This window comes from Solea senegalensis, linkage group LG1 (genome assembly GCF_019176455.1).
Source record: "Solea senegalensis isolate Sse05_10M linkage group LG1, IFAPA_SoseM_1, whole genome shotgun sequence".
NCBI classification, from domain to species: domain Eukaryota; kingdom Metazoa; phylum Chordata; class Actinopteri; order Pleuronectiformes; family Soleidae; genus Solea; species Solea senegalensis.
The window spans coordinates 22,295,435-22,321,997 of NC_058021.1; the positions used below are offsets into that span (position 1 = coordinate 22,295,435).

The window sequence follows — 26,563 nt, forward strand, 5'->3', positions numbered from 1 at the left end:
CGTTTCGTCGTCTGCGCTGGAGGAAGTAGCCCCAGTCCAGTGTGAGCTAGCGTTAGCGCGCTAGCTGCCCTCATATTTCCACGCTAAAAAAATCGGAGTACAACTACGTAGGTGTCATTTTTTTAAACGAGCATGAAGTGGTGTGGTTAGTTGTCGCTCGTGGTAGTGAAGTTAGTGAACTTGCGGAGAGCTTTTGTCATGTTTGACACACGTTAGTCTCGCTAATGTCAACACCCTGGTGGAGATAGGGTTGTTGTGGAGCAGAGGCTGCTCAGGTACTCACTCGTCTCTGTTTCTCTCTCTGTCCATGTTTTACCCGTTCACTTGTTCACAAACAAGCTCACTTGATTATATCTGTAACATTTCCTGTACTAATGCAGTACAGCACACATGTTAACAAAGCAAGTAGACGAGGTGACACATCCTGAGAAAGCAGGAGCTTGACATTGTTAAAGTAGTCTTGTTTCTACTTAAAAAAAAAAACCTTAACACAACGACATAACATTACATTTAGACAAATGTTAATAAGTTGGGCCTTGTACAGGGATGAGATGAGATTAAATAATGCTATAAGCTCCCACAGTAAGGCAGTTGCTGTGAATTGTTAAATTTAGAGCTGCAATTAACGATTATTTTCACTATTGAATTTTTGTTTGGTCCATAGAATGTCAGAAAATGTAGAAAAATCACACAAAAAAAGTTTGCAAGAGTGTCAATGAATTACGGTAGCCTGGAAGTGCAAACCGTTATTAAAAATGTGAAACACTTTTACAAAGTTTGTGACAAATTTACGTTTTTGAAAACAAATTTTACAAAATGTGGAATATGTTTCATGTTTTAAAAAAAAGACAGTATTTTGTGTACTTTTACTGTTTCTTTTTCTTACTATTCTTGCTATAATCCCTCATGTATTTTTCTTTACAACTTGTATTTACTACTGATGTCCATAAGCATGTGCTGTCCCTATTAAATAAAGCATTCATTGCGATGTAGCTTTCTAAATATGTACACAGCGTGTATTAAAGACCCGACTTTGTCTCTCAGGAGCTTCATCATGAAGACCAACAAATCGTACAAGCTTGTTCTCCACAAGAAGGGCTTTGGTGGAAGTGGTCAGTGAGAATTTGTTATTTTAAGAAATTATCATACATTTTTCTCTTTTCAAAAGATTTTAATTGAGAACTTCTTTCCCTTTGAGCAGATGACGAGCTAGTGGTGAACCCAAAAGTTTTCCCTCAAGTCAGTTTGCGGGACATCATTGAGATAGCACACCCCACAGATGAATACAGGTGAGCATTGCGCATGTATACACTGTAACAGGTGGGTTTCAGTCAGTGCTGAGACAATAATGTGTGATTGTCTGCTTTGGTATTCCCAGTCCTCTCCTGCTGCAAGTGAAGAGCCTGAAAGAGGATCTACAGAAAGGTAAAACCCCAAAAGTCTGGGTTGTGTACATTCATTACGATGGTCTCTTTCGAGGCTGTAGTTTGTCAAATAGTCAAAAATACCTTGTGAAAGATTGGACATTGTGTTTCCATTCAGAGACGATCAGTGTGGACCAGACTGTAGCGCAGGCCTTCAAGCTTCGTGCATATCAGGATGTCATTATTAACATTGTGGACCCAAAGGTACGTTTCACTGTCATACCACTGTACCTGCGCAGTTCTCGTCACCGCCTGTACAGCAACTAAACACACAGTCGTGTCCGCGCAGGATGTCACACTGGACCTGGTGGAGCTGACCTTTAAAGACCAGTATATTGGCAGGGGAGACATGTGGAGGCTGAAGAAGAGTCTGGTAGGTTGTGTCAAGGTTCATGTATGACTGTGTCACAAAGACACATGGAGGATTGTAACTGTGTGACATCTGTGTTCCAGGTTACCACGTGTGCGTATGTGACACAGAAAGTGGAGTTTGCAGGAATCAGGTACTGAACATTCTCTTCATTCCTTTTTGTAAAATTAGGTCGATTGGAAACTCTAAATTGTGAGAGTGAGTAATTGTTTGTGTCTGTATCTTTTCCTGCATGTACCTGGTCTTATATTTATTATATATTAGCTCCAGCCCTCTGTGACTGTCATGTGAAGGATAAAGTGGTAATAAATGATTGACAGTCAGACACGGGGGAAACTAACAACACTTTTACTTCTCCAGAGCCCAGGCCAGTGAACTTTGGGTGAAGGGAGAGAAAGTGACTTGTGGTTACATCAGTGAAGACACCAGAGTGAGTCTTGAATGAAGATATGGTTTGGAAGCAGATGAGACTTATTATATTGTTTAATTTTTCATTTCATTTCATTTTTTTTTTACTTACTTACCTACCTTCTACCTTCCTACCGGTTACCTCCTATCTATCTACCTACCTACCTATGTGCATACCTACTGCAACCTACTTACTTACTACTTACTTACCTACCTACTTATGTACGTACCTACATACCTCATACCTCCTACCTCCCTCCCCTCCCTCCCTCCCTCCCTGATCCATGACACAGGTGGTGTTCAGATCCACGTCTGCAATGGTCTACATCTTCATCCAGATGAGCTGTGAGATGTGGGACTTTGACATCTATGGTAAGTTGTTCCTCGACTCCTGTGAGCAGGTGAAATTCTGACGATTGAGATAAAGGTTCTGCTGTAGTTGACCTGCGGCTCTGCTTGAAACGTGTCTGTCTCAGGTGATCTCTACTTTGAGAAGGCGGTAAACGGGTTCCTCTCTGACCTCTTTGCTAAGTGGAAGGTTTGTGAGGGTTTTTTTTGTCTTTTTATAGACCTCATGATTTAGCGTTGATAACAAAAGTATTGTTTAATGTTCCTACAGGAGAAGAACTGCAGCCACGAGGTGACAGTTGTCCTCTTCTCACGGACGTTCTACAATGCTAAAAATATTGGTGAGTCTTCTGTCTATATGCTTACATCTGTGTCAGCAACAAGGTTAAACTCAGGTAAGTTTCCGTTTTCCACAGATGAATTTCCTGAGGTTCTACGAAGCTCCATCAGGCAGGATCACGAGGGGCGTTTTTATGAAGACTTCTACAGGTGGGTTTTCTGACATGGTTTCTTTTTTCTTAGAGCTCAACAGAAGTACAGGCAGAAAACGTGTTTTCTGTTCAGGGTTGTGGCTCAGAATGAGAGACGAGATGAGTGGACGTCTTTGCTTGTCACCATCAAGAAGCTTTTTATCCAGTATCCTGTCCTGGTGCGACTGAAAGAAGCAGGTAGAGAGCGAGTCAAGTCCATTGTTTGGATCAGACGTCTTTTTTTGCAGCTCAAATACTGAGTTTTTTTTCTCATGTCAGATGGTTTTCCTGTGGGTTATAACTCAACTGCTGCTCAAGGAAACTACCTGGAGGCCATTAACCTTTCATTTAACGGTACGTATCCGACCCGAATCCTAAAGGACTGGTTTATAAACCAGTGATTCCCAAAAACAAGCCCCCAAACTAATAAGCATTATTCTCCCAACCTTTAGTTAAGATTTATGTGTAACCCTAACCCCTAACCCTAACCCCATGTGTAATAAATAACATACATACATAAAATTCAATTCAATTCAATTTTATTTGTATAGCGCCAAATCATAACATACATTATCTCAAGGCACTGTACATAGACAACATCAAAGAGAGCAGAGAACCCCAACAGTTCACACAATGAGCAAGCACTAGGCATCAGTGGAGAGAAAAAACTCCCTCTTAACAGGAAGAAATCTCTGACAGAACCAGGCTCAGAGATGTGCAGTCATCTGCCTCGACTGGTTGGGGTGAAAGGAAAAATGGGGGACAGTGGAGAGGTGGGGGACAGAAAATGGGGGGAGAGAAAGGACAAGAGGGAGATGAGGGAGAGACAGAAGAGAGAGAGGGAGACCAGCAGCAGATACACAACAACTGTATCAGGTTACAAGTTTATACAGTTACTGATATCGACTTTTTAATTACAAAATAATAATAATGGTGACGATGAGCGTAGCCTCGGAAACTGGATCTTGATCCTGCAACCTGCATGATGAGAATACAGAGAGAGAGAGAGGGAAGGAAGGAAAGACACAAACTAGGGCGAGAAAGAGACAAGGTTAATGACATATAAAAAGTCATAATCAAATCCTGTGTGAGAGTGAATGTGCGTGTACCACAGGAAAATCCCCCAGCAGTTTAGTTCTATATAAAATGAAGTTTTAGTCTTGGAAGTTATTGGTTTACTGATTCAGAAAGATATTTTGTGTTATAAAAATGGCTCTAAATCAATACATTTGCGTTATATTGTGATTTAGGTTGTGATAGTTCTGCCATCTTTAAAAAAGGTGGGTGCTCATGTAGAAAATTCAGTAAACACTGCTCTAAACCACTGTTATCAGGTTTTTTAAGTTAGGCCAGGGTTCCATGTCTGTGGAGACATTTTTGCATGGCCTCCATCTCATTCATGCCAAAAATGAGGGTCCGTGTCAGTCTAGCGTTTTACCCCCACTTGTTTGCCTCATATTGTCTGAGCAGAGTTGTGTGGGTAGCAACCGTCCGTGGTTACCATCGTCTTCTTTGTCTCTATTAACCAGACAAAATTGCATCACCAATTTGATTGACGTGAAGTGTCAAAATGTAACGGTGTTCGTCTCCATGCATGACCTTTGTAGAGACTCTAGCTGACCTCTGCAGACACACAGAGGCAGAAAGTACGGTCCAAGCCTTACGTGACAAACGCTAGTTACCAATTGTTAGGTTCCTTTTGTTGTAGAGTTTGTGTGTTCTCTTCCTGTGAAGAGTATGTGTTTTTTTCTCATCCCACAATCACTTTTAGACAGATATGAGAGATTGTGGACCTCTCCTTTAATATCTTACCTGATAACCAAACAAAAAAAAAACAATACTGTCTCCCACAGTATTTGACAAGCACTACATCAACCGAAACTTTGACCGCACCGGACAGATGTCAGTTGTTATCACGCCTGGGGTGGGAGTGTTTGAAGTGGACCGCCTGCTGATGATCCTCACCAAACAGCGAATGATTGACAACGGTGAGTGTGACCATGCAAACACACCGTGTTAAAGGACGAGCGTTTCAATATGAGCTATGTCGGTGACTTGTACTTTTCCCTCCTCAGGTATTGGAGTAGACTTGGTGTGTATGGGGGAGCAGCCATTGCATGCAGTACCACTGTTCAAGGTAAACGTTTGTGTAGACTCATGGCACTTTTCCACTATTCAGTACTGGCACGGCACGACTCTACAGGGTTTTGGTTCGTTTTCCATTAACTTCTTAATGTGGGTGGAGTCATCATAGCACAGCTGCATGAAACTGCTGTGTCGTTGCTTTATACGTAACACACACACACAAAAGTGTGACTTATAAAGCCGTCGTTTTCGTTGTAACTGAATCATTAGAATCAGTTGATTAAAAAGATTTGTTCACGGAATTGTTGAGTACTTCCTCTACAACCAGGAAACAGACTCTGTCTGACAGTCATTGGAATGAGATATGGCAGAAGGGGTTGTGATGTTAATTGTTGGAGATTAACATCATGTTTTCAGGATTTTTAAAGGCGACATAGGAAGCTCCAATTAACGCTGCGTTTGTGTGTTTCAAAACAGTTCAGCCACTGCTGCGAAAATAGGGTTTTATTGTTTTCCTGGGCTCTGCAAAGCGGATCGGCACTTCTGTATGTTGATGTTGTCATCAGAAAACCTCACCACCGTAGCGCCTCCTGCTGTGGGCACTAGTCTGGGCACATCTGGTTGCGTACATTCAACCGCAGAAGAAGAAGAACTACTCTTGTTGTAGCTGCTGAGATGCAGAGCATCCACCGTGCCAGAGGGGGAGCTGTGTATCTGAGCTGGCCTGCCAATAACGTCACTTCCAGGTACCTGGCCAATCACAGGACAGTGGGAAAGCTCTCGTTGGCTGGCCAATCACAACGCAGTCCACTGTCTGGGGGTGTGATTTTGGTCTGAAACAGCGCGGCTGACGAGAGCATCAGTGAGGAGATATTTTGATCGGCTCGTTTGCAGCGATTAGGAGGTTTTTAACCATGAAAACAAGTTAATATATGTAAGTAGACCTCCATAACTAACATATGTGCGATACAAGCATTCAGCGTTAATTGGAGCTTCCGGTCTATGTGGGCTTTAATATCAGAAGCCTATTGCGATCACATTTAGTTTTGTTAGTAATTCTGTTTGTCTTTTTCTCCGTAGCTGCACAACAGATCAATATCTGGAGACTCTCGTGTGGGAGATGACTATAATCTGCCTCACTGGATCAACCACAGGCAAGACAACACACAGACACACTCCACTGCAAACTGTATATGAAGGTATTTATTGACATTTCTCTTCAATGCTCACAGCTTCTACACTTCCAAAAGTCTCAACTCTTGTAGCTCCTTCACTCCCAGAATCAAACTGGCTGGCCATAAGGTACATTCACATTTTACAGCACTTCAAAAAAATGATTTTCTTGTTTGTTTTAATAATCTAATTTAAATTTGAATCACTTCTAGATTCATGCAGAAAAATTCAAGAACAGCAGAGACCACAGTGAGTTGTGTCTCTCTGACGTCTTTTTTTTTTTTTTAATGTCTTGACACATTAATTCATGTCTTCATTTTTCCTCTTTCAGCTCTCTGCGCTCCAAAGGACTCTGACAACAGCTTGCCCATACAGGTGGACTACGACGCCTATGACGCTCAGGTGTTCAGACTTCCTGGTCCTTCACGAATTCAGAGGACCACCAACTTCAGGTACAGATGGAGAGAGTTGTCCGTGTGTTTGTGGAGCTTCATTCTCTGTCGAGCGTCACTGACTGTGTGTCTTTCAGAATGGTTCGGGACAAAGAGATAAATGGAAGGAAGAGCTGGGGATCGGTGGAAGTCGGCGCAGGCATCGGAGCGTCGCCTCCCGTGTTCTCTGGTGGTCCTGAAGAGCAGCGCAGCCTGGCCTCGGATGATAGTCTGGGGCCTGTGTCCAACATGCTGCTCATACCTCGCATGGCTCCCCCTCATTATGAAGTCAGCAGTTCTCTGGGATACACCAGCACCAGAGGTGAGCACTCGGTCTACACCCATATGTGAAAAAGAGTTTTCAAATAAAAACGACCTAGATGGACCCTTAAAATGTCCATCGCGCAACTGTTTATCTTCAGAAACAAGGACTACAAAGTAAAAGTTTTATTTTGTGTAAAAGGGTTGACGACAGGATTATAAAAAGGCTAAAAATAAACCCTTGCTCTCGCCCGCTGTGTATTTTGGCTGAGGCTGATGAGATCACATTTTCTCCGTTCCCCTTTTTTTGTGTGTTTTCTATTCTTAACCCTGGAAGAGAGAACACTTGGTACACATTGCAGCTGCGTTTTTTTTACATGAGTGTTCACACTGCACATGTGATCTCAGACAGATGTTCGTTGCCTATTTTTCAGACGTAACGTGGGCAGCGCTGTTGCATAAACCTGTGTCGACTATAGTCATTTTAGTGTCTTGGGCTAAATTTGAATACATGAAAAACGATTTAAGCAGCTGTGCAAATTCTCTCTCTCGCTGTTAAATCACGTGACATTTTCTGTCAAAGAGAAATCTCAAAATGAAGTGATAGACACACAGCAGCAGCGTTGTTTCATTTTTTTTTTTTTAAACTTTATTAATCCCCTTAGGGAAATTATTTCTCTGCATTTGACCCATCCTATAATTAGGAGCAGTGGGCTCTTATTCTGGGTAGTGCCCGGGCAGCAATGGGGGTTGGGTACCTTGCTCAGAGGTACCCCAGCCCTACCGGTGACCCTCCGGCTACAAGCCAAGTTCCCTTTCCACTTGGCCACGGGCTGCCATGGTTAGTTTGTGAGTGATGGATTGATTTGATTTGCTGTAGCTGAGACTGAGTTCACGCTGTGTCGTCTCAGAGTTGTTGGAGAAGATGATGGACTCTCAGCGTGACTCCAGCGCCCCTGGCAGGTTCACCGTGGGAAGTGCCGAGTCTACGCTGCACGTCCGGCCCGGAGGTTACACTCCGCAGAGGGCTCTGATAAACCCTTTTACTCCGTCTAGGATGCCGATGAAGCTCACCTCCAACCGCCGGCGCTGGATGCACACCTTCCCTGTTGGTGAGACGAACACATACATTGTGTTTACTAACAGTACAATACTGTAGCTCAAAGGTGACTGACTCTTTGAAGCTCCACTGCTGATCTTCAGGTCCGTCTGGAGAGGCGATCCAGATCCATCACCAGACCAGACAGAACATGGCGGAGCTGCAGGGCAACCAGCAGAGAGACTCTGCCCACACCTCTGCTGAGCTACTGGAGCTGGCTTATCAGGAGGCCACTGGAAGGTCCCGCGCAGCAAACACATCCCTCGTAAATACTCTTAATTCTTGAAACACTGAGTGTAATGTGAATACTTATTATCACACGTGTCTTTATTGAAGGCGAACAAATTCTCGACAAGCTGGAGAGAGCAGCCTTTACATCGGCGGAGCAGTGGACGAGTTCACCGGAAGCCCAGGGAGCATCAACAGTGGTGATACACACACAATAGCACTTTTATTTGATTTCCGCTCTTTGTTTAATTTTGGTCTGGTACACAGGAACCCTGACCAACCATGGCTCCTCATTTGAAGACGTTTCCCTCATCGGATCAGATCCAAGTGAGTCCACCTTGCCCATTCAATTAGTCACAGACAGTGTCATACATCAGGATTAGGCTGATTTCCTTCGTCACTTAATGCATGATGTAAATAATAATAATACTAATAATAAGCCTTTAGAGGTGTGTCTTTAATCTCACCTGTGAGGGCTTATTCAGCTTCAGCAGGCAGGTTACTCCAGCAGATGTCTGTCTCTCAGGGTGGCAGGTATAAAAGACTCTTACAGATCATGTGGTCTGGAGTCAACCTCCTCTTCCTCTCCCTCTGTGTCCTTGTATCTTTTCTCTCTCTTTCTTTCTCTGGGCCTCCTCCTGTCGATCTGTAACTTAATTATTCAGATTATGAGATATTTACCAGGCTTTTTAGATCCACCTAATTCATTTTATGTAATAATTTAACGACCACTTTGACCTTGTTTCTGGTACGTGTGTCTCCTCCTGCATGGCAGCGTGTGCAGTACATATCACTCTCTTGATTTGCCTGTAAACATGTGCCTTCTCTTCTTCTGCACAGCATGTTGAGTTGGGTTTTTTTTTTTTTTGTTCACCATGTGAATGTGTTTGCATGTATGGAATTATCTCAGTCACACTCACTGTCGTCGAGCTCAGGAAACACTTCCCACTTGCTTTTCCGTGATGCTGATCACAGACTTGACTGTCACAGAGCCACAATCTGCATGTTTGATCACCGCTGCACAACCACAGCCCCCCCGCCCCCCTCCCCAGGAATCACCAGCAGGGGAAGATGAGGCCAGTACAATAACACTTGTGTTTTTTTCCCCCCTCTCTCTTCTACTTTCTTTTTTTTGTCATGTTTGCATCTTCCCTCCCTTCCATCCTCTCTCTACTCTACTCTTTTCCTTTCTTTTACCCCCTCCACTGTGCTTCCCTGCCCCCCACACTCATGTACCACTCCACACTTGGTACATGCACTTGTCTTTGCTGTGGGGATTTGTTTGTGTGTGTGTGGTGTGGGTGCTCCTGAAGCCCTGCTGCTGTCTGCACCCCCGACAGTGCCCAGCTTCTGCTGCACGGTTGGGGTGGACTGGAAGTCTCTGACCACGCCGGCCTGTCTGCCCCTCACCACTGACTACTTCCCTGACCGGCAGGCGCTGCAGAACGACTACACTGAGGGCTGCTATGACCTGCTGCCACACAGTGACCTGGAGAGGTAGACCTTTAAAAATCTATATTTTTAATAGTGCCGTCAAACGATTCAAATATTTAATCGCATTAATGTCATAGTTAACTCGCAATTAATTGCACATTTTTATCTATTCTAAATGTCTGTTGATTTCTTTTTGTCCCAGTATTTTTTCTCATTTTAATGCTCTTATCATCATAGAAAAGTGGATCGGCTTGCTTTGTGCAAATGATTTTTTATTGAGACAATATGTCACCCTGCATATTTTTAGTTATTCCTCTTATTGTGAGAGCCGCACAATAAAAAAAGAGACTGTGTATGAACCTGCAGTGCTATGTGTTGTTGCCGCAATGAGCTAATCCGAGCTAAAGGAGCCAGCGGTCTTCGGAGGTCTCCTTACTTCGGTTTGGTGGTCTGCCAGCTTGGTTGGTAACACTGCATACATCATTACTTGGATGTGGGGAGTGCGTCGAGAAATGATCCAGGCTCCACTGGATACGGAGAGCCCGCTTGGAGACGCTGAAGCACACAGTGCTCACCATCCACTCAAAACATAATGTTAGCCTACTACTCTTTGACCGGCTCGCAAGCCCAAACGAGTGTGTGCAGTGTGCCTGTTGTTGTGTTTCCGCTCTAGCTAGATCCGGTGTGGTGTTGTAGTTTTTCTAACGTTACTAGTTGTTGCAACAGCATGTGAAAAAAAACTACAAAGTTTGCTAGGCCAAAAAGAACGTTAATCTCGCAATAAAAAAATGTTGCGCTAAAAAAGCACTTATGCCTTAAGTCCTGTGTGTATCACTTTAACACATTATATATTATTATATATATATGTGTATATATATATATATATATGTGTATATATATATATATATATATATATATATATATGTATATATATATGTATATGTATATATATATATATATATATATATATATATATATATATATATATATATATATATATATATATATATATATATATATATTATTTTCATATTTTGTGTATCTCCATCAGGCGAGAGGATGAAGGCCCAGTGATGAGTGCTTCTCAGGTGTTTGAGGAGTTTATCTGTCAGAGGTTGATGCAGGGTTACCAGATTATTGTCCAGCCCAGTAACAGGAAACCAAAGCCTGCCGTATCCACGCCCCTTGGCAGCAGCCCTCTTTACTCCAGAGGTAAGTCAAACGACAGTGTCTCTCTACATACCGTGTTGCATATTTACTGAAATCACTCATGTGTACAGGTTCACCGATTCATCTGCTGGTGTGTTTTCAGGTCTGGTCGCTCTACGCCGGGCAGAAGAGGAGGAGACAGTCTACTGGCTCAGTATGGGTCGCACCTTCCATAAAGTCTGTCTCAAAGACAAAATAATCACTGTGACTCGCTATCTGCCAAAGTGAGTACACCCGAGTCTTATTAACAGTGTCATCTTAATTCACTTTCTGCTCACCTTCGTTTCATTGTCACAACTCTGTAAAGAAATGAACAACAATGAATCATTCTCATACAAAGCAAATAATAAGGTTTAAAGGTTGGTGTCTGGAGGCAGTTTCTTACGTAGTATAATATAGATGAGCATCAACGCACTGTGATGTCACCCATTGGTTTGTGAGCTGCTGTTTTGAAGCCTCCAATTTAGTGTTTTGGCAAGAGTTTGGACACCAGATGTAACCATATTTGGAATTGACCCTCTCGACCAGCTCTTGATTCCACGTGCTTCACTTTCTGGACCATTTTTACATTCAGTCTATATTTATAGAGTGTGTGTGTGTGTGGGGGGGTGTGTTTCAGGTACCCTTATGAGTCAGCTCAGATCCAGTACAGCTACAGCCTGTGTCCTCCACACTGTGATGCTCAGTTTGTTTCCTGCTGGGTGGAGTTTGGCCACGAGAGACTTGAGGAATACAAGTGGAACTACCTGGACCAGTACATCTGCTCTGCTGGCTCTGAGGACTTCAGGTAAAGGAATGGTGCTGGTGGTGCTTGATGGTGCTTTAAAGGACATATAATTGTGACTTGCCTTGATTGCCTTGATTTGTTCCCCACAGTTTGATTGACTCTCTCAAGTTCTGGAGGACTCGTTTCCTGCTGCTGCCAGCCGGAGGAGCTCGGCGTGTGGCGGACGGCGAGGGTCACTGGGACGTTTACGGAGAGGGAGCAGGTGCCGGTGTGGGCGGCAGCGGTGAGTGGGTGCTACTGGATGGTTTCGTCCGCTTTCTGGAAGGTCTCAACCGCATCCGGCGACGCCATCGCTCCGACAGGATCATCAGAGTGAGCTCACCTCACATCAGTGTTGACGTTACGGTTCTATACAAACAGAGACGTTTGGAGATTGTTGCTGAATTTTACATGATTTGAAACAAAATTTTTCAAGTTCTTTACTCATTCAGATTTGACATGGTGGTTACTAACACACCATGTCAACACTTTTCTGTGTGTTGACGAAGTCTGAGGAGATATTTTCATCTCCTTACTCAGACTTTAGTGTTTTATTACTTGTTATTCTGTGAGAACCTCCAGACTTTCAGAGATCCAAGTAAAGTCCATCTGACACATGTCTTCTCCATACTTTCCCTCAGCCAAAGGGCACGCCAATGAAAGGACTGCAGGTAACAAATCCTCTCCCTTCGTATCTCTCTGAGCCTGTACCTCCGCCACAAGGCAAGAAGGGCACGTCGGCTCTGTCGGCTCTGCTGGAGATGGAGCAGAATCAGAAGTGAGCTTCTCAGAGACTACAGGAAAAACCTGTTAGCAGCAGAGCCCTGAACCTCAGTCTTCACTGTGTTTCTTTCTGCTTCCTCTCAGGACACTGGAGGAGCACCAGCAACAGCAACAGCAGCAGCAGCAACAGCAGATGAGGACCTCAGCAGCCGTCAGTGACCCTGCTACTGTTGCCACAGCTCCAACAAATATTGACAGTCCCCGAAAGGTGAGCGTCACCTCAATACGTGTGGATCGCAATGAGGTTCTTCTTCTTCAGTTCATTTTCATTCAGCTTTAGCAGGCACATCTTGAGTTTACTGAATCCAGCAGCAGCAGCAGCAGCAGCTTCTTTGATTAAGTGATTTTTGTTTGCCGGTTCTTCACTGTGACGCTTTTACTGTTTTTTTTATTTTCCCCTTCCTCTATCATCTGCGCTGTTCCTCATGCCTCTGCTCTGTTCCTGGGCTTCGGGTGTTTGATCCTGGGGTATGTTCTTTGTGTATACTGACAGGACACTGCCTTTATTTTGGATTTTATACGTAGTCCACGCTCCACCTACATCTATCACTCTCAGGTCAGTTCAGAGGTTGCTGGGCATTGCTGAAGCTTGGTGCATGTGTGTGTGTGTGTGTGTGTGTGTGTGTGTGTGTCATCTTGTGCTGTAGCTCCTCTGACTCAACTCTGCATGAGAGTATGAGCATGCAAGTGCTCCCTCTGATTCTGTCGTGCTCGTCCTGTAGTGTCTGCAGGTAGACTCTAACACTGTCGCTGTAACACCAGAATCACATGTGTCAAGTGTGTGAAACTCCATAGTTTTATCGATATTTGGTCATTTTTCATTTCTTAAAGATCCAATAACTGTCACCTTTATTCCAACATAGTCTGTGTCGGTGATGGAATGTGTGCTTTAGGGCCATACCTAACCCTAACCCTAACCCTGTGCTTTAGGGCCATACCTAAAGCACACAGGCACATTTTTTGCCTTCCCCTTTTTCTCTGGCCTGCACTTCTTAACTTCTTACTCGTTTTCTCTTTTGTAGACATCACCTTTTTTTGGCGACATGACCACCCATCCATTATCTACTGCTTTATCACCCACCGGTGGGTCGCGGGGGGAGCTGTGCCAATCTCAGCTGACATAGGACGATAGGCAGGGTCACACCCTGGACAGTTGGCCAGTCCATCACAGGGACACACATAGACACAGACTACCATTCACTCTGACATTCACACTTACGGTCATTTTTGACTGTCCAATTTAGCTAATTAGCAATTTAGTCTTATCCAGATGTTTCAATCCTTATAGACTAAAATGGCCTTATGACAAAGGCTTTTAAAAAGTCTCACATTTAACATCTAGTGAAAAATCTTGTTTGTGCGCCTGTGGCGAGTGATAAATCCTCACGCATGAAGTGTGATCCTGGTGTTACTAACATGCACAAGTAGACTCTTAGTAGTTGTCCCTTAGATTAGATGAGTCACTTTTAAAGGCTCACTCATCATGTTTGCATGCATGATGTCATGACTGTGTGTTTTTTTGTGATTTTCTCACTTCACCTCTGGTGGCATCACAGTCACAGAACAAAGGAAAGATCCTGTAAACCTACACTGACTTTAGAAAGTAAAGTTTAATTTGAATATTTTTACGACTGTTTTCAGTCACTTGTCTGACGTGTGTGAGAGGTGTAAGACACGGATCCGGACAAGAAGATTCAGTGGACTGTGGACATGTGTTGTCATTTTATAGCATTTATGAACGTGTGAAGCTGTTAACACATTTATGCTGAGTCATTTCTAAGACATAGTTCTCCAACTGTTTATCAAATATTGTTGTACTAAACAGCCCAAACATGACTCAGATAAAATTTTGCTGACTTTTATTTACATTTTTACCTTTAGTTAAGTACTTAAACATACTGTTTGTGCAGTTGCCTGCTGAAGCCAGCGAGGCTGCAGATAAGGGAGTCCAGCCTGCAGCAACAGGTGGAGCAGCAGCGCAGCCTACAGGAGAGACTCCAGCCAGCAGCGGCACAGATGCCAGGTAAGCGTTCACTGAAAAACTAGCATACAAAACTGACTTTAGAAGGTAAAGATAAAGTTTAATTAGGATATGAATATGACATATTTTAATATTTTATGAATATTTTCTCTAACCTCTACTAACCTCTAAAGCCCCAGGACCATTCACCAAAGGTTTAGTCTTCACCACTTTGTGCCAAACTTTGTGAAATGATTGTCAAAGAATTTAGGTATTTGACAATCTACAGTACATAATAATTAGGAGAATCTGTGCAGAAACTGCCTGTGAATGTTTGAACATCGAGCCCAGAAACTGTCAAGCAACATTTGTGTCACTGTAATTGCAATATGTAAAGTGGAGGCTGTACATGTCTTCAGTTCATTCATGTCTGTTCCAAAAACTCGCTCAAAACTTGCTCCGTGGTGGGACAAGCTTTTTTTTGGGAAAAGCTCAGGTCAGAATCTAAGTGCCAAAGATGAAAATGTCAAGTGAAATAACACAACTAACACATTTGAGTTTTTATTGCATTTTTAGAAAACGTCCCAAAGTGTAGGAGCCAAATGAAAAGAGGTTATAAATAGGAAAGGAAAGGAAAACATCTTTATTAAAGCATTGTCTTCGCCTCTAAATACATAGGCCATGTATGTATATATGTGTATATATATATATATATATATGTGTGTGTATATATGTATATATGTGTTTATATATATTATACATCATCAAATGTACATCAATAGCTGATTGTTTCTTAATAGATTCATAATTATCAGCTTCTTCTTCTTCACAGTGGCCAGTCTGCAGCAGGAACCCTCTCTCTGTCCTCCTCAACACCCATGGAGATCCTGGAAGCCATCAAACATCCCACGTGAGATTTATCTCTTGCGTGTATTTTTGTGTCTTTACATTAACAGGCAGCTGTGTAATACTATCTGCTATCCAGTGTGTCACAGGACTCAAATCCATATTCTTTACTTACTCCACTGGGATGCCACAAAGCTCAGTGCTGGGGCTGCTTCTCTTTGCAGGAACTTCTCACAACCCCTTGGTCTTGGCCAGATCTGGACTTACCTTTTCTGCTATATCTCACACTCCAAAACCGGGGGGAAACTGTAATGTTTGTGGTGTATTAGGGGAGCAGAGAAGGCAGTGGGTGTTTGAATCTACTCGAACAAATGACGGGTCATTGTGAAATCGTTCAAACTGGACATGTGCAGGTGGTTTTTAATGTGTCTTTGCTCTCGGGCATTACAGGACAGGTGTACAGCTGCTCCCAGAGCAGAAAGGTCTGCCGCTCAACTGCTTCATCAGTGCTGAGGCCGTTCATTGGCTGGTCAACAATATGGAGGGTGTGGCTACACAGGGGATGGCTGTGGATGTTATGCAGGTAGGAGCTGTCTGTGAGAGCAAAGAAGTAGTAAATGCCTGGCTTTGGGTTTGACAGCGTTGTTTTCACCATGGTTCATGGTTGTGTGCTATTTTATCCTGTGCGGGTAAAGGTCAATCTTTTGGCGTTTCCTTTGTAAAGAGCAGACGCCTGAGACTCCAAGTCTCCAAGACATTTTCAGTCCAACAAGAGACACAGAAATGAAGAGACAACATCTACAAGTGGATTTATTTTACCACAATTTACACGTTTTTTGGCTAATCTCTATTAACCCTTTACCAGGCAAAGAACCATATTTAGTAACTTCTGGAGACCAAAACTACATTACCATGAAATTTGACCAATCATTGGAGGCCTGCGAAGCTCAAAATTTGTGCACTTCCAGAAGTATGAAAAGTATGGTCCTACGTCTCGGTCTTCTTCTGCATCGACAGTAATATCTCAAAAACGAAATAAGTTAGTGAAATCAGTCTGGTGAGTTAGAGCAGGAAAACAAGTAAAACATGCAGGACAGCGGTCCCCGAGGACCAGGATTGGAAAACACTGTTCTAGAAGGTTCTAAAATAACGTTCACTTTATTTGTGTTTTTCTTTTATATTCTTATACGTACTGTATATGACCAGGAACCATTCATGGTATTTCCCTTCAAGGAAAAACGTCTCGTAAAGGGTTAACATCTCTCTGCATATGGTTGTACACACACACCAGGAGACTTGCAGCACCAAACTCCTGCCCCCATACAGATTCTGCATCTTCACATAAAGAATGTTTATAGGCTTAAGAACAAATCTTGTTTTCTGTGTTTCCTTTGTGCAGAAATTGCTGGATGAAGGTTTGGTGTCACACGCCTCTGGAGACGCAATGCGCACGTTTGTCTACGGTTTCTACTTCTACAGCATAGGAGGAGAAAAAGATGGTGAATTGGTTAAAAAATACACAGTGGTTCTTATCTTACACATGTGCAAAGTGGTAGCTTGTGTATTGTGTCCTCTGCAGGTCCGACGTCTCAGCTCCCCTCCACAGCACCAGGAAGTTGGTCCCCCGCAGCGCTGGAGGACTTTGCACTTTTCCAGCGGAAGTGGTTCGAAGTGGCTTTTGTGTCGGAGGAGCCGCAGCCCTGCGACCTCCCGGCCTTCCTCCTGCCGCGGCTGCCCAGCCGGCCCGCCTCCTACGCAAGTAGGCACAGTTCCTTCAGCCGCAGCTTTGGAGGACGCAGCCAGGCCGCCGCACTGCTAGGTACACCCAGCCCAATCCTCCCACCTCAGCCCCCCACACCACTCCAGTCCAGTCTGATGCAGATCACACACCGGTCCTCATCACAGTCTGGGTCCAGTATTTACTCCACATGTGTCGCACAGAGCATTTGCTTTCAGGATCTTGGCTGTCCATGAATACACGCAGAAATTGTATTTGGTCGTTCCACTGCTGGGCACAAAATGGCAGCCAACATCCACCATCACATCCGGTGAACTCTCAGGCTTCATCTCCATTTACCTCAGGCACCTTGTTTTCAGTTTGTCCCAGAAAACTGCCTGGATGTTTTCAGGAGTAGAATAATTACTGCAGTGCTGAGAGTCATGTCCATTTTAGGTCCTGAACTGCAACAGTGGTTGTTAGTCTGAATGAGATGAAATGGCTTCAACAAAACATATTTTAATGAGTGAGTAAAAGGTTGTTTTTCTTCGAGAAAGACGGAGCCAGAGCACAATCAGCTAGGGCTACAGTGATTATGGGAACTATTCAACTATTTATAACTAGTTATAACAACTATATATAATTTCAGTTTGTGGACAAAACAAGGTTCCGTAAACCCATTAACATTCTTCAACATTTCTGACATTTTACAGACCAGGCGAGTACTCGGTTAATCGAGACAATTATCGTTAGTTGATGTTCTTTAGACATGAGATGCTTTGCCCTCTTTGTCTTTACAACACTGACCAAATCCATTAAGGGGCCATGAAAGCTGAATGCAGTTCAGTGAGTAAGAAATAAAGTGGTTACAGTTTCACAACAAATTCAAAACAATGTGCCAAACACTCTCCAACGACGTCATCTTAGATCATCGCCATCGCCATGTAACGCGTCATAGCTATCGTTGATACTGGACTCAGCTGTGATGGCACTGGATTGTAGATCTGCTGTAGATGCTCAGCTGGTCGTGATGGCACATGACCTGTGTAGAGTATGCAGAGAGTGTCTGTAGACGTAGCTGTGATGTCATCAAATTTCTACACGCCCACCGACCAATCAAGTGCATGCAGTGTGATTACGGTCCGTTCCAGTTGTAGTCGGAAGTCGGAATTTCTGAGGTCCTAGGTGGGAATTCCCAACTGTAGTGCCCCCTCAGGTTGGATTTCCTACTTGGAAAGTCAAAGCAACCTCTTAAACCTATAAATAGTAAAAAAACACTGCTGTTTATACTATTAATTGCACTTGCACTTTATTTGTTTCACTTTCATTCATACACTATCACTCGTACACATATTACACCTGAAACACGGTCACCACAGGGCTGACATCATGCCTAAATTCCGACTTCCGGTGAAAAACAGGGAACGACTGTGGATCAGATCCAGCAGCAGTGGCTGGTGTTTATGCTGTGGTGTTAGTGGCTGTGGTCGTGCAGTGATGGCGTGCCGTGTCCTCACCTGCAAACTCTTTCAACACAGAGCACTGTGTCACAGGGCTGTGAACTGTGTCTCTGCTTCGCTCCTCGTATGACTGCTTCAACATTCAACAAGCTTCACTGGTCGCAGCAGCAGCAGCAGCAGCATCAGCTTCTCTAACAACGCTGCACATTTGTTCCGCTTTCATTCTTCTCTACCTGACACTGGAGATACTGTGGTTTCCTCAGTAACACTGAGTTGATTCATCTTTTTACAGCTCATTATCTAGTCATCATTATTATTATTATTGTTATTATGTCTTGACCTCATTCAGACTGGTATTGACGTGCACGTGAAGAGTTTCTCCTCTTCACACATTATTTATGTTAGAAAATAAAATAGTGGCTTATTATAGAAGAGAAAGAGAATAGAATTCCCATAAATTATGTTGTAATTGACCTATTATTAACCTTTCGTTCCTTTGTCAGTACTGTGGCAGGTCCTGTCTGACTAAGGCCTTTTCCACACAGAAACAAAACTTTACCTGTTCTTTGTTGTTTTTAAAAATTGTTTCACAAACACAGCATTGTTTCAAGAAATTGTTTCCACTCAGAACCCCCTCCGCCAAAAATTACTTTAAATGCTGCTCTGTAACTGTAGCTGTTACAGAAATACACCAGCAAAAAAAAAACAACCTTTACTCAAGCCAGGGCGTTCTTTCTAAGAAAAGAAAATTCAATTTAAAATAAAGCGAACAGACCAAACAATCTCCAAACACAAGAAGACGATGGTGACGGCAAATGCAAGAGAGAAATGGGATTCTTTAAAGAGAATAAAGAGAGTATAAAATAAAGAGAGTCATCCTTTACCCCTCCAAAAGTAACGTATTAGTTTTGAGATTTCACCGCTCTGGAACCAAACAATAATGAGAAATTTCAGCGGATTCTCCCGAGCACGTTCTCGTGTGTGTGGTCCCTAAACATCAAAAGGTTTTGAACATTTTTTCTTTAATAATTCCACCTCAGTGTTGACAGTGAGTCTCTTCCACCTCTGCTCTTCACACCATCCATGTCTCCTTCTCTTGCTTCCTTTGTGTGTCCTTTGGTGTTCCTCTGTTGTCTCCCTCCGTCCCTCATGCAGCTGCTACAGTCCCGGAGCAGAAGACAGTCACTCTGGATGTGGACGTCAACAACCGCAGTGACCGCACGGAGTGGTGCAGCTGTTATTACCACGGAAACTTCTCCCTGAACTCTGCCTTTGAGATCAAGCTGCACTGGATGGCTGTGACGGCGGCGGTGCTGTTTGAGATGGTAACGCTGTTCACTCGCAACTTTTTCTGAAGAAAAATGTCACAGTGTTCACCTGTTCACCTCATGATGAGATCTTCCCTTTCCCTTTACACGCACCATACAGCCACTAGAGTTTTACAAAGCTAATAATTCAAACATCATACACGTTCAAAGAACTGGCTCACACTGTTTTTTTACTGTGCACCTGCAACCTGGAACACTCTGCAAAACCATCTGAAACTTATCATTAGGACAATTTAAATCCATAATTGCATCTTATTTTACTTTCAACTGCTCCTGTTTTTAGCTAGACCTCTCTGTTTTCATTATTTTTGTCATTTTACTTTTGTATTTTGTCTCAGCTGTATTGTAAATGAGGTTGCTCCTCAATATATTTAAGGAGCTTAAGGAGTTTAAATAAAGGTTATAATAATTAAAGATATTTAGTTACCTCTGCAGTTTGGCACAGGGAAAAATCGATACATACCGATATATCGGCATACAGTATCTGACCTTGTTATGTAGCTTGTTTGAGCGTGGAAAGATTTGTCAGATAAACTGCTGGTGTTCACTGAGCTGTGTTGTGCGTCAGGTTCAAGGTTGGCACAGGAAGGCAGCGTCGTGCGGCTTCCTGTTGGTGCCGGTGCTGGAGGTTCCGTTCGCGCTGACATCGTACCTGTACGGCGACCCACTGAGAGCTCATCTCTTCATCCCCCTGAACGTCCAGTGTCTGCTGAAGAACGGCTGCGACAACCTGTTTGAAGGTGAACCGACCTCCGGACTGAAGACTCTGCTCATGTCACGCGTGCGATGTGTGCAGTTCATTTAACGTGTCTGTGTGTGTGTGTGCGCGTGTGTGTGTGTGCTTTCACGCGTCACACAGGTTTTGAACCGGAGACGTACTGGGACAGGATGCAGCTCTTTCAGGAGGCCATACTCTACAGGTCAGGAACTTTATTGTCTGTAGCCCTAGACCAAGGTGGTATCTTATCTGAACCCAGACCTGTTTCAGTATCAGATATCAGTCCGATACATTTAATTCAGTAACTTTAGACCTTTTAACTTATGAAGCAACAACTGGGGATGAGCCAATGCAATACTCAGTTTTGGCCCAATATCAAAATCATTGGATTGGATAAAAATTGTAAAATCCAATATATAACCCAGAAATCCTATATATCGCATGCTTCACTATGCACAGGCTGCAATAAATGTAAATAAAAGTCAGCAACAGAATTTTAGCTGAGTCATGTTGTGGCCTGTTGTTTTTTTCTTCGTTATGGGAGAAGAATATTTCTTACAAAATTGTTTGTGTTATACAGCAACACAATTAACAGCCACGTTTAGCTGCTTTGGTTCCCACTGAAGATGAGATTCTGCTGCTTTTTCCTCATGTATATGCCACGTTTGTTGTATTGTCCTCATGTAAATACCCTGTTTATTATTAGGGCCTGAGCACAAATGTGCGAAATTTGGTGAGGCTGTCGAGATTACTCCTAATTTTCTCGAGAAATTTTTGGGGAATTTTTGAGATAAAGTGGTCAAAGTGGATAAAGTGGTTTTATAGATTTTTTCTATCGTCGCACATAGTTGTTCGGATTTTAACCCAAACTTGGTACATTTTCTCTCATGATTCCAAACAAATGTCTAATATGCTTCCATTAGCTCCGCCCACCCAGAGGGCGGCCATTTTGGAAAAACAAAAATGGCTAGTCTATGCATCTGAAAAAACAACTCCTAGCACGTTTGAGCTAGCCGTGCCAAACTCGATCCACGTGTTCTAGACAGGTTAATGATTAAAAATTATCAAAGGATTTTCTCTACATCAAAAGGCGTGGCCTCAACGCTCCGACAAATTTGACGTTAAAATGTAAAGCTTTATTCCTTTAAAGGGGACATATTATACCCTATTTCTCCAAGTTAAACTAGTTCCCTGATGTCCTAATGAACATGTCTGTGACATGCTTTGGTCAAAATACCATAAGGATGAAGCACCATAGCAGTTCAATAACCCTACCAAAACAGCACTTTTCAGAACACTCGCTTTTGTGCCTGGTCCCTTTACATGCAAATGAGACACAGGCAAACACACACCCACTTCTTCTAGGGGGTGTGTCGACACCGGCACGCTCACGCTACCATGACAACAGTTGAACGTGAACTGTGGGAGGAACATGGCTGGTGGAGGAAACATTGCGGTTCAATCATATATGTTGGAACCAGAGTCCGACACTGAACAAGAGGAAGCTACGAAAGAAGTTGTAGTATGTAGACTGCAACAGGATGTGTCAGAATGGTCAGTTATGAGCTCTATTTGACCTTTTCTTAAAAATGTGTGTGTTTGTATGCCGGAGAAATACGGTCGCTGACTAAATACGGCGACCGCTGACCGCAGTCTGATGCGAAGTGGTGCGAACACACAAACACATGTTTGCTGACTTTATCCAGCACACTAGCTCCATATATAAAATGTATCCACTGGACACACAAATCCTCTGAAGCTGGAAGTTTGTGTAAAACACTGTGCTCCACTGTGCAGCCACAAACAGCACACTTGTCCCTCCGCGTTGACATAATACTGCTCTTCCTCCCTCGCCTGCACTCTGGCATTTTATAGGGACAAGGTGGAGCTAAGGTGGAGCTCTCGAAGTAAACTTCCTGGTGGGGTGGTAACATTTGCGGTGAAATGCGCATGCTGCATTGCGTGTTTTATCTCCTATACTTACACTAAGGGGGACCACAAAAACATGACTGAGTCTTCGTTTTTTACACTTTGGCGACTGGTAGGGCCTCCAGAGTCCATATTAAAATGTTAAAAAAAAGTTGATTTTGCATAATATGTCCCCTTTAAGGAAGGCCGACTGCCAGTAACTCTGTCAGAGGCATCAATTTCACTACTTCTAAAGGAGGACAGAGATCCCACTTTTTCTGGCAGCTACAGACCAGTCTCACTTTTGAATGTTGATTATAAGATTCTGACGAAGATTCTTTCCCTCCACCTCCAGAAGGTGATGTCATCCATAATTTCATTTGGCCAGACAGGATTTATGTCAGGGAGACATCCATTTTTTAACACCAGAGGGCTGTTTAACATCATCTTTACACATGCGTCAGACACTCCAGAAATTGTAGTGGCACTCGACGCAGAAAAAGCCTTCGATAGGGTGGAGTGGGGCTATTTGTTTTTTTGCCATAGAGAAATTTGGCTTTGATCCTAATTTTATATCCTAGATTAAATTTATGTATGCTGCCCCATACATGGTCGAACAAAGGCCTCAAAACACTTAACGACTTGTAAGAGAGCTTGTCAGCTAAGTACAATTTGCCCAATAGCCACTTTTTTAGGTTACTCCAAGTAAGACACTTCATCCAAAAGCAGTTTCCACACTTTCCGAATCACCCTCCTGAAGCGGAAATTGACCAATTTCTCTTCCTTGATGCTGATCAGAAAGGACTGATTTCCACCATCTATAACAGAATCGGCCTCTTGTGTCCGGTCCCCACAGCATCACCTAAGGGTCTGTGGGAGCAAGAATTAGGGGTGGGCATAGATGATGACCAGTGGAGAAGCGTTTTAAAACTCATCCACTCCTCATCCATACTGTATGTGCCAGACATGGCTTTTTACAATGTAAAGTGCTCCATAGAGCCCACTATACCAATGCTAAATTGGCTAGAATATATTCTGATCACAGCGATGCTTGTAACCATTGCAAACAGTCTCCAGCTGACCATTCATACATGCTCTGGTTGTGTTCAAGACTGTTTAACTTCTGGTCAGCTATATTTAAGACTCTTGAACATACCCTTGACATGATTTGACATGAACCCCCTCACTGCCCTTGGTCTACCACCAACTGAAAACTTGTCTGGTACTGCAAAGCGTGTCATTGCCTCCACCGCTCTGGCTTCCCCCCCAACTCATAATAGATGGTTACAGGAAGTTTAACGCTGTCTACAGCTAGAGAAGTTGAGATCCTCACAAATGGGATCTGTGACATCCTTTCGGAGGACCTGGGACCCTCTGTTAGCCCTGATTAGCGACAAGCTTACCATCACCCCCGACGATGCGGAGTTGAACAATAGAGTGAGATCTCCCATGTATGTGTATGTCATGTTGTACCTGCACTAACCACCATTCAGTGGTAACTTCACCATAACCTTGTCAGGAAGTTGGAGGGTGGGCATTGGGAGGGTATGGGGGTTATTGTTGGGGTTTTCTTTTCCTTTCTTTCTTGATAAGCTCCAGTTTACCGTGCATATGTCATGTTAATACTGCCTTGTGTATATTACCTTGTTTTGTCTGGAGAAGAAAAAACTAATAAAAAGATTGGTATATTAAAAAAAAAATGGAAAGCTTTAACATAAACAGAACTATGAAAGGACAGAGTCCTACAAGCGGTACTAGTTTATATTTTTTATTCTTATTTTATTACATTTTAGTACTTACTTGTATTTGTGTACAATGACTATAAATAATCTAATCTAAATGTGTTTGTGTTTGAAAACTCTCAGTTAATTATAAAAAATGTTGTTTCTTTCAGATTTGGCTTCGTGCATGACAAGTTTTCGGCCTCAGCTTTCAACTTCCCCTCTGAGAACAAGCCTCAGTACATCCACGTCACAGGTTTGTTACATCAAACTACAACATGAAAACACACTCTAAGGCTTCACTCACACACTCACACACAGTGCGTTGTTTCTCTGTCAGGCACCGTGTTCCTGCAGCTGCCATACTCCAGGAGGAAGTACTCGAGCGGGCAGCAGCGCCGGCGCCGGAACTCCACCACCTCCAACAGCCACGGGCCATTCGGCAGCGAGGAGCGCATCGGCTACTACTGGGCGTACAACACCATGCTCACCAAAGCGTGGAGGACGGGCGTGCTGGGTGACGAGAGGCTGGCCGACCGTCTGCTCCGAGACTTCACCGACTTCTGCTCCAACAAAGACAACAGGCTGCTGAGCTTGTGGGACAGCTGCCAGGAGAAGATGACCAGCGCCCCCTGACGGCAGCCACGGGATACTACGACAAACTCTCTAACAGTGTTAACAAACTTCTTTATATGCTGTATTCGCATAACACTGAACGCGGTTTGTCGTGTCGTTGCAAGTTGCCCGTATTTTAAACAAAATTAACGGGCATTTCTTTTTATGTGGTTTCGCGGTGCTGTGTGGTGTTGTGCACGGGACCCCGGTTTCTTCTCTGCACACATTTCCAGTCTGGCCCACTGGCAAGTATGTGACGTCATTCGGAGAATCTCAGCACTGACTGGCCATGGAAACATTTCAACTCGAGCGTCAGACATGACAAATTTGCGTTGCGTCCGGTGTGAACACAGCATTAAAATGACTTGTTACAGCGATCAGGAAGAATTTGCCGCACTGAGCTGATGGAAATGTTATTTAAAAAGAGTAAAGTTTACAATAATAATTAAAAAAACTGTACATAAAACTTTATACTTGGCTTTTACTCTCCTTTAACCTTTTCTATAGCACTATTTTTGCTTCAGCCACACGGATGCAATCAGTGTGTTTACGTGACAAGAGCATAATGTAGTTTGTCTGTAACACACGTCATAATGAATTAGTAAAATAAATAATTTACATGTGTTTTAAAGAAACATAAACATATACATTTGGGACCCCAAAAAAAATCTCCCATCTGTGGGTCCTGACCCAGTCTTTGGGAAACCCTGCTTTAGTCACATACATGCAGTCAACATAGAGAAACAATGACACACAGCAAATGAAAAAAAAAAAAAAAGCTCCACATGCTTTACATAAAAAACAAAACATTTACACATAATTTACATTAAAGGTGATATATTGTACGTCAAACATGTATTTTTTCATTCAAAACAGTTCCTGTTACAGTTATTAACTAAATAATATATAGACGAGAATGTAAGTAAAACACCGAACAAGCTCATTGTATATAATTCTATGTGAAATGTACTACATTTAAAATTGTGATACACGTATGTATTATATTTTTCAAAATAGCCACTTGAGGGTCCGTATATTAACGAGTGGGGGGCCATTTGTGGGCCGCGCGCCACAAGTTTGTGACCTCTGAGTTAAGGTATCGCGTGAAATTAAAAACAATTTATTTCCCCTTGTCAGCCGTGTGCGTGCTCATTCTCACGTGCACTAAGCGTTCCCGTTGCTATTCTCGAAGCCACTTTACGCCCACGATCCTCAGTTCGCAGTGCTTTGCCCTCGACCCGTCTACGCCGACTGAGTTGCCGTCAATAGCGAGGCTTCTCAGCTGGTTAGCCAAACATCCACAGAAGAAGAGATGAGCAGGAAAACGACACGAAAAGAAAAACGCGAACTCTTTCTCTCTCAAACATAGAATAGCGATCGGAGTGGAGTCTGTTGAGGTATGAAATCTCAATTGGGGGGAGTTGTGTTTTGCGTCTGTTAGTTATAATAAACGGCTATGTTTATGAATGACTGTTGTGTGTGTGGGGGCATAAATTCAGCGTTAGCCAGCATTTGCTAAGTTAGGCTAACGCTAGCGCCTACCAGCCTGCGTCTAGCTGCGACCATGTAGGCTAATTACCGCTAGTCGTTTTTTTCATTGCACGCTAACGACCTTGTTTTAAGTTGTCCTGTCAACATTTTTAACTACTTTTGACGCATTATTTTGCGTCACTTGTTGCTACGGTGTCTCCACCTGGTTCAAATAGTTTCAATTAAGATAATGTTTTAATTGGGGCCAAACACGCTCAAACTACTGTGGCCTAAGCCCAACTTCCTGCGTTAGCCTGATTGATAGTTTGAC

At 43.2% G+C, this 26,563-nt stretch overlaps 1 protein-coding gene across 11 annotated transcripts; it reads left to right on the forward strand.

Annotated features, from left to right (window-relative positions):
• Nucleotides 1–17: 17 nt before the first annotated feature.
• Nucleotides 18–25,245, forward strand: depdc5 (DEP domain containing 5, GATOR1 subcomplex subunit). Of its 11 annotated transcripts, none has more exons than XM_044024710.1 (43): nucleotides 18–275; nucleotides 1,045–1,112; nucleotides 1,202–1,289; nucleotides 1,379–1,425; nucleotides 1,543–1,628; nucleotides 1,714–1,797; nucleotides 1,878–1,927; nucleotides 2,155–2,224; nucleotides 2,496–2,574; nucleotides 2,679–2,740; nucleotides 2,822–2,891; nucleotides 2,967–3,039; nucleotides 3,115–3,218; nucleotides 3,300–3,374; nucleotides 4,874–5,008; nucleotides 5,096–5,157; nucleotides 6,186–6,259; nucleotides 6,338–6,407; nucleotides 6,491–6,527; nucleotides 6,610–6,730; nucleotides 6,808–7,031; nucleotides 7,882–8,082; nucleotides 8,174–8,309; nucleotides 8,406–8,497; nucleotides 8,565–8,624; nucleotides 9,611–9,794; nucleotides 10,783–10,943; nucleotides 11,044–11,164; nucleotides 11,560–11,727; nucleotides 11,817–12,039; nucleotides 12,348–12,484; nucleotides 12,574–12,697; nucleotides 12,983–13,045; nucleotides 14,400–14,512; nucleotides 15,282–15,359; nucleotides 15,746–15,878; nucleotides 16,695–16,794; nucleotides 16,875–17,114; nucleotides 19,628–19,797; nucleotides 20,369–20,540; nucleotides 20,660–20,720; nucleotides 24,321–24,403; nucleotides 24,488–25,245. In XM_044024710.1, exons 2-43 carry the CDS (start codon nucleotides 1,055–1,057, stop codon nucleotides 24,781–24,783), a joined length of 4,785 nt encoding a protein of 1,594 aa, XP_043880645.1. In that variant the 5' UTR covers nucleotides 18–275; nucleotides 1,045–1,054; the 3' UTR covers nucleotides 24,784–25,245. The 11 variants fall into 11 exon arrangements, 10 of the variants coding, with proteins under 10 accessions (XP_043880645.1, XP_043880668.1, XP_043880661.1 ...); XM_044024733.1 differs by having other exon boundaries at nucleotides 16,875–17,054; XM_044024726.1 differs by having other exon boundaries at nucleotides 9,638–9,794.
• Nucleotides 25,246–26,563: the final 1,318 nt, after the last annotated feature.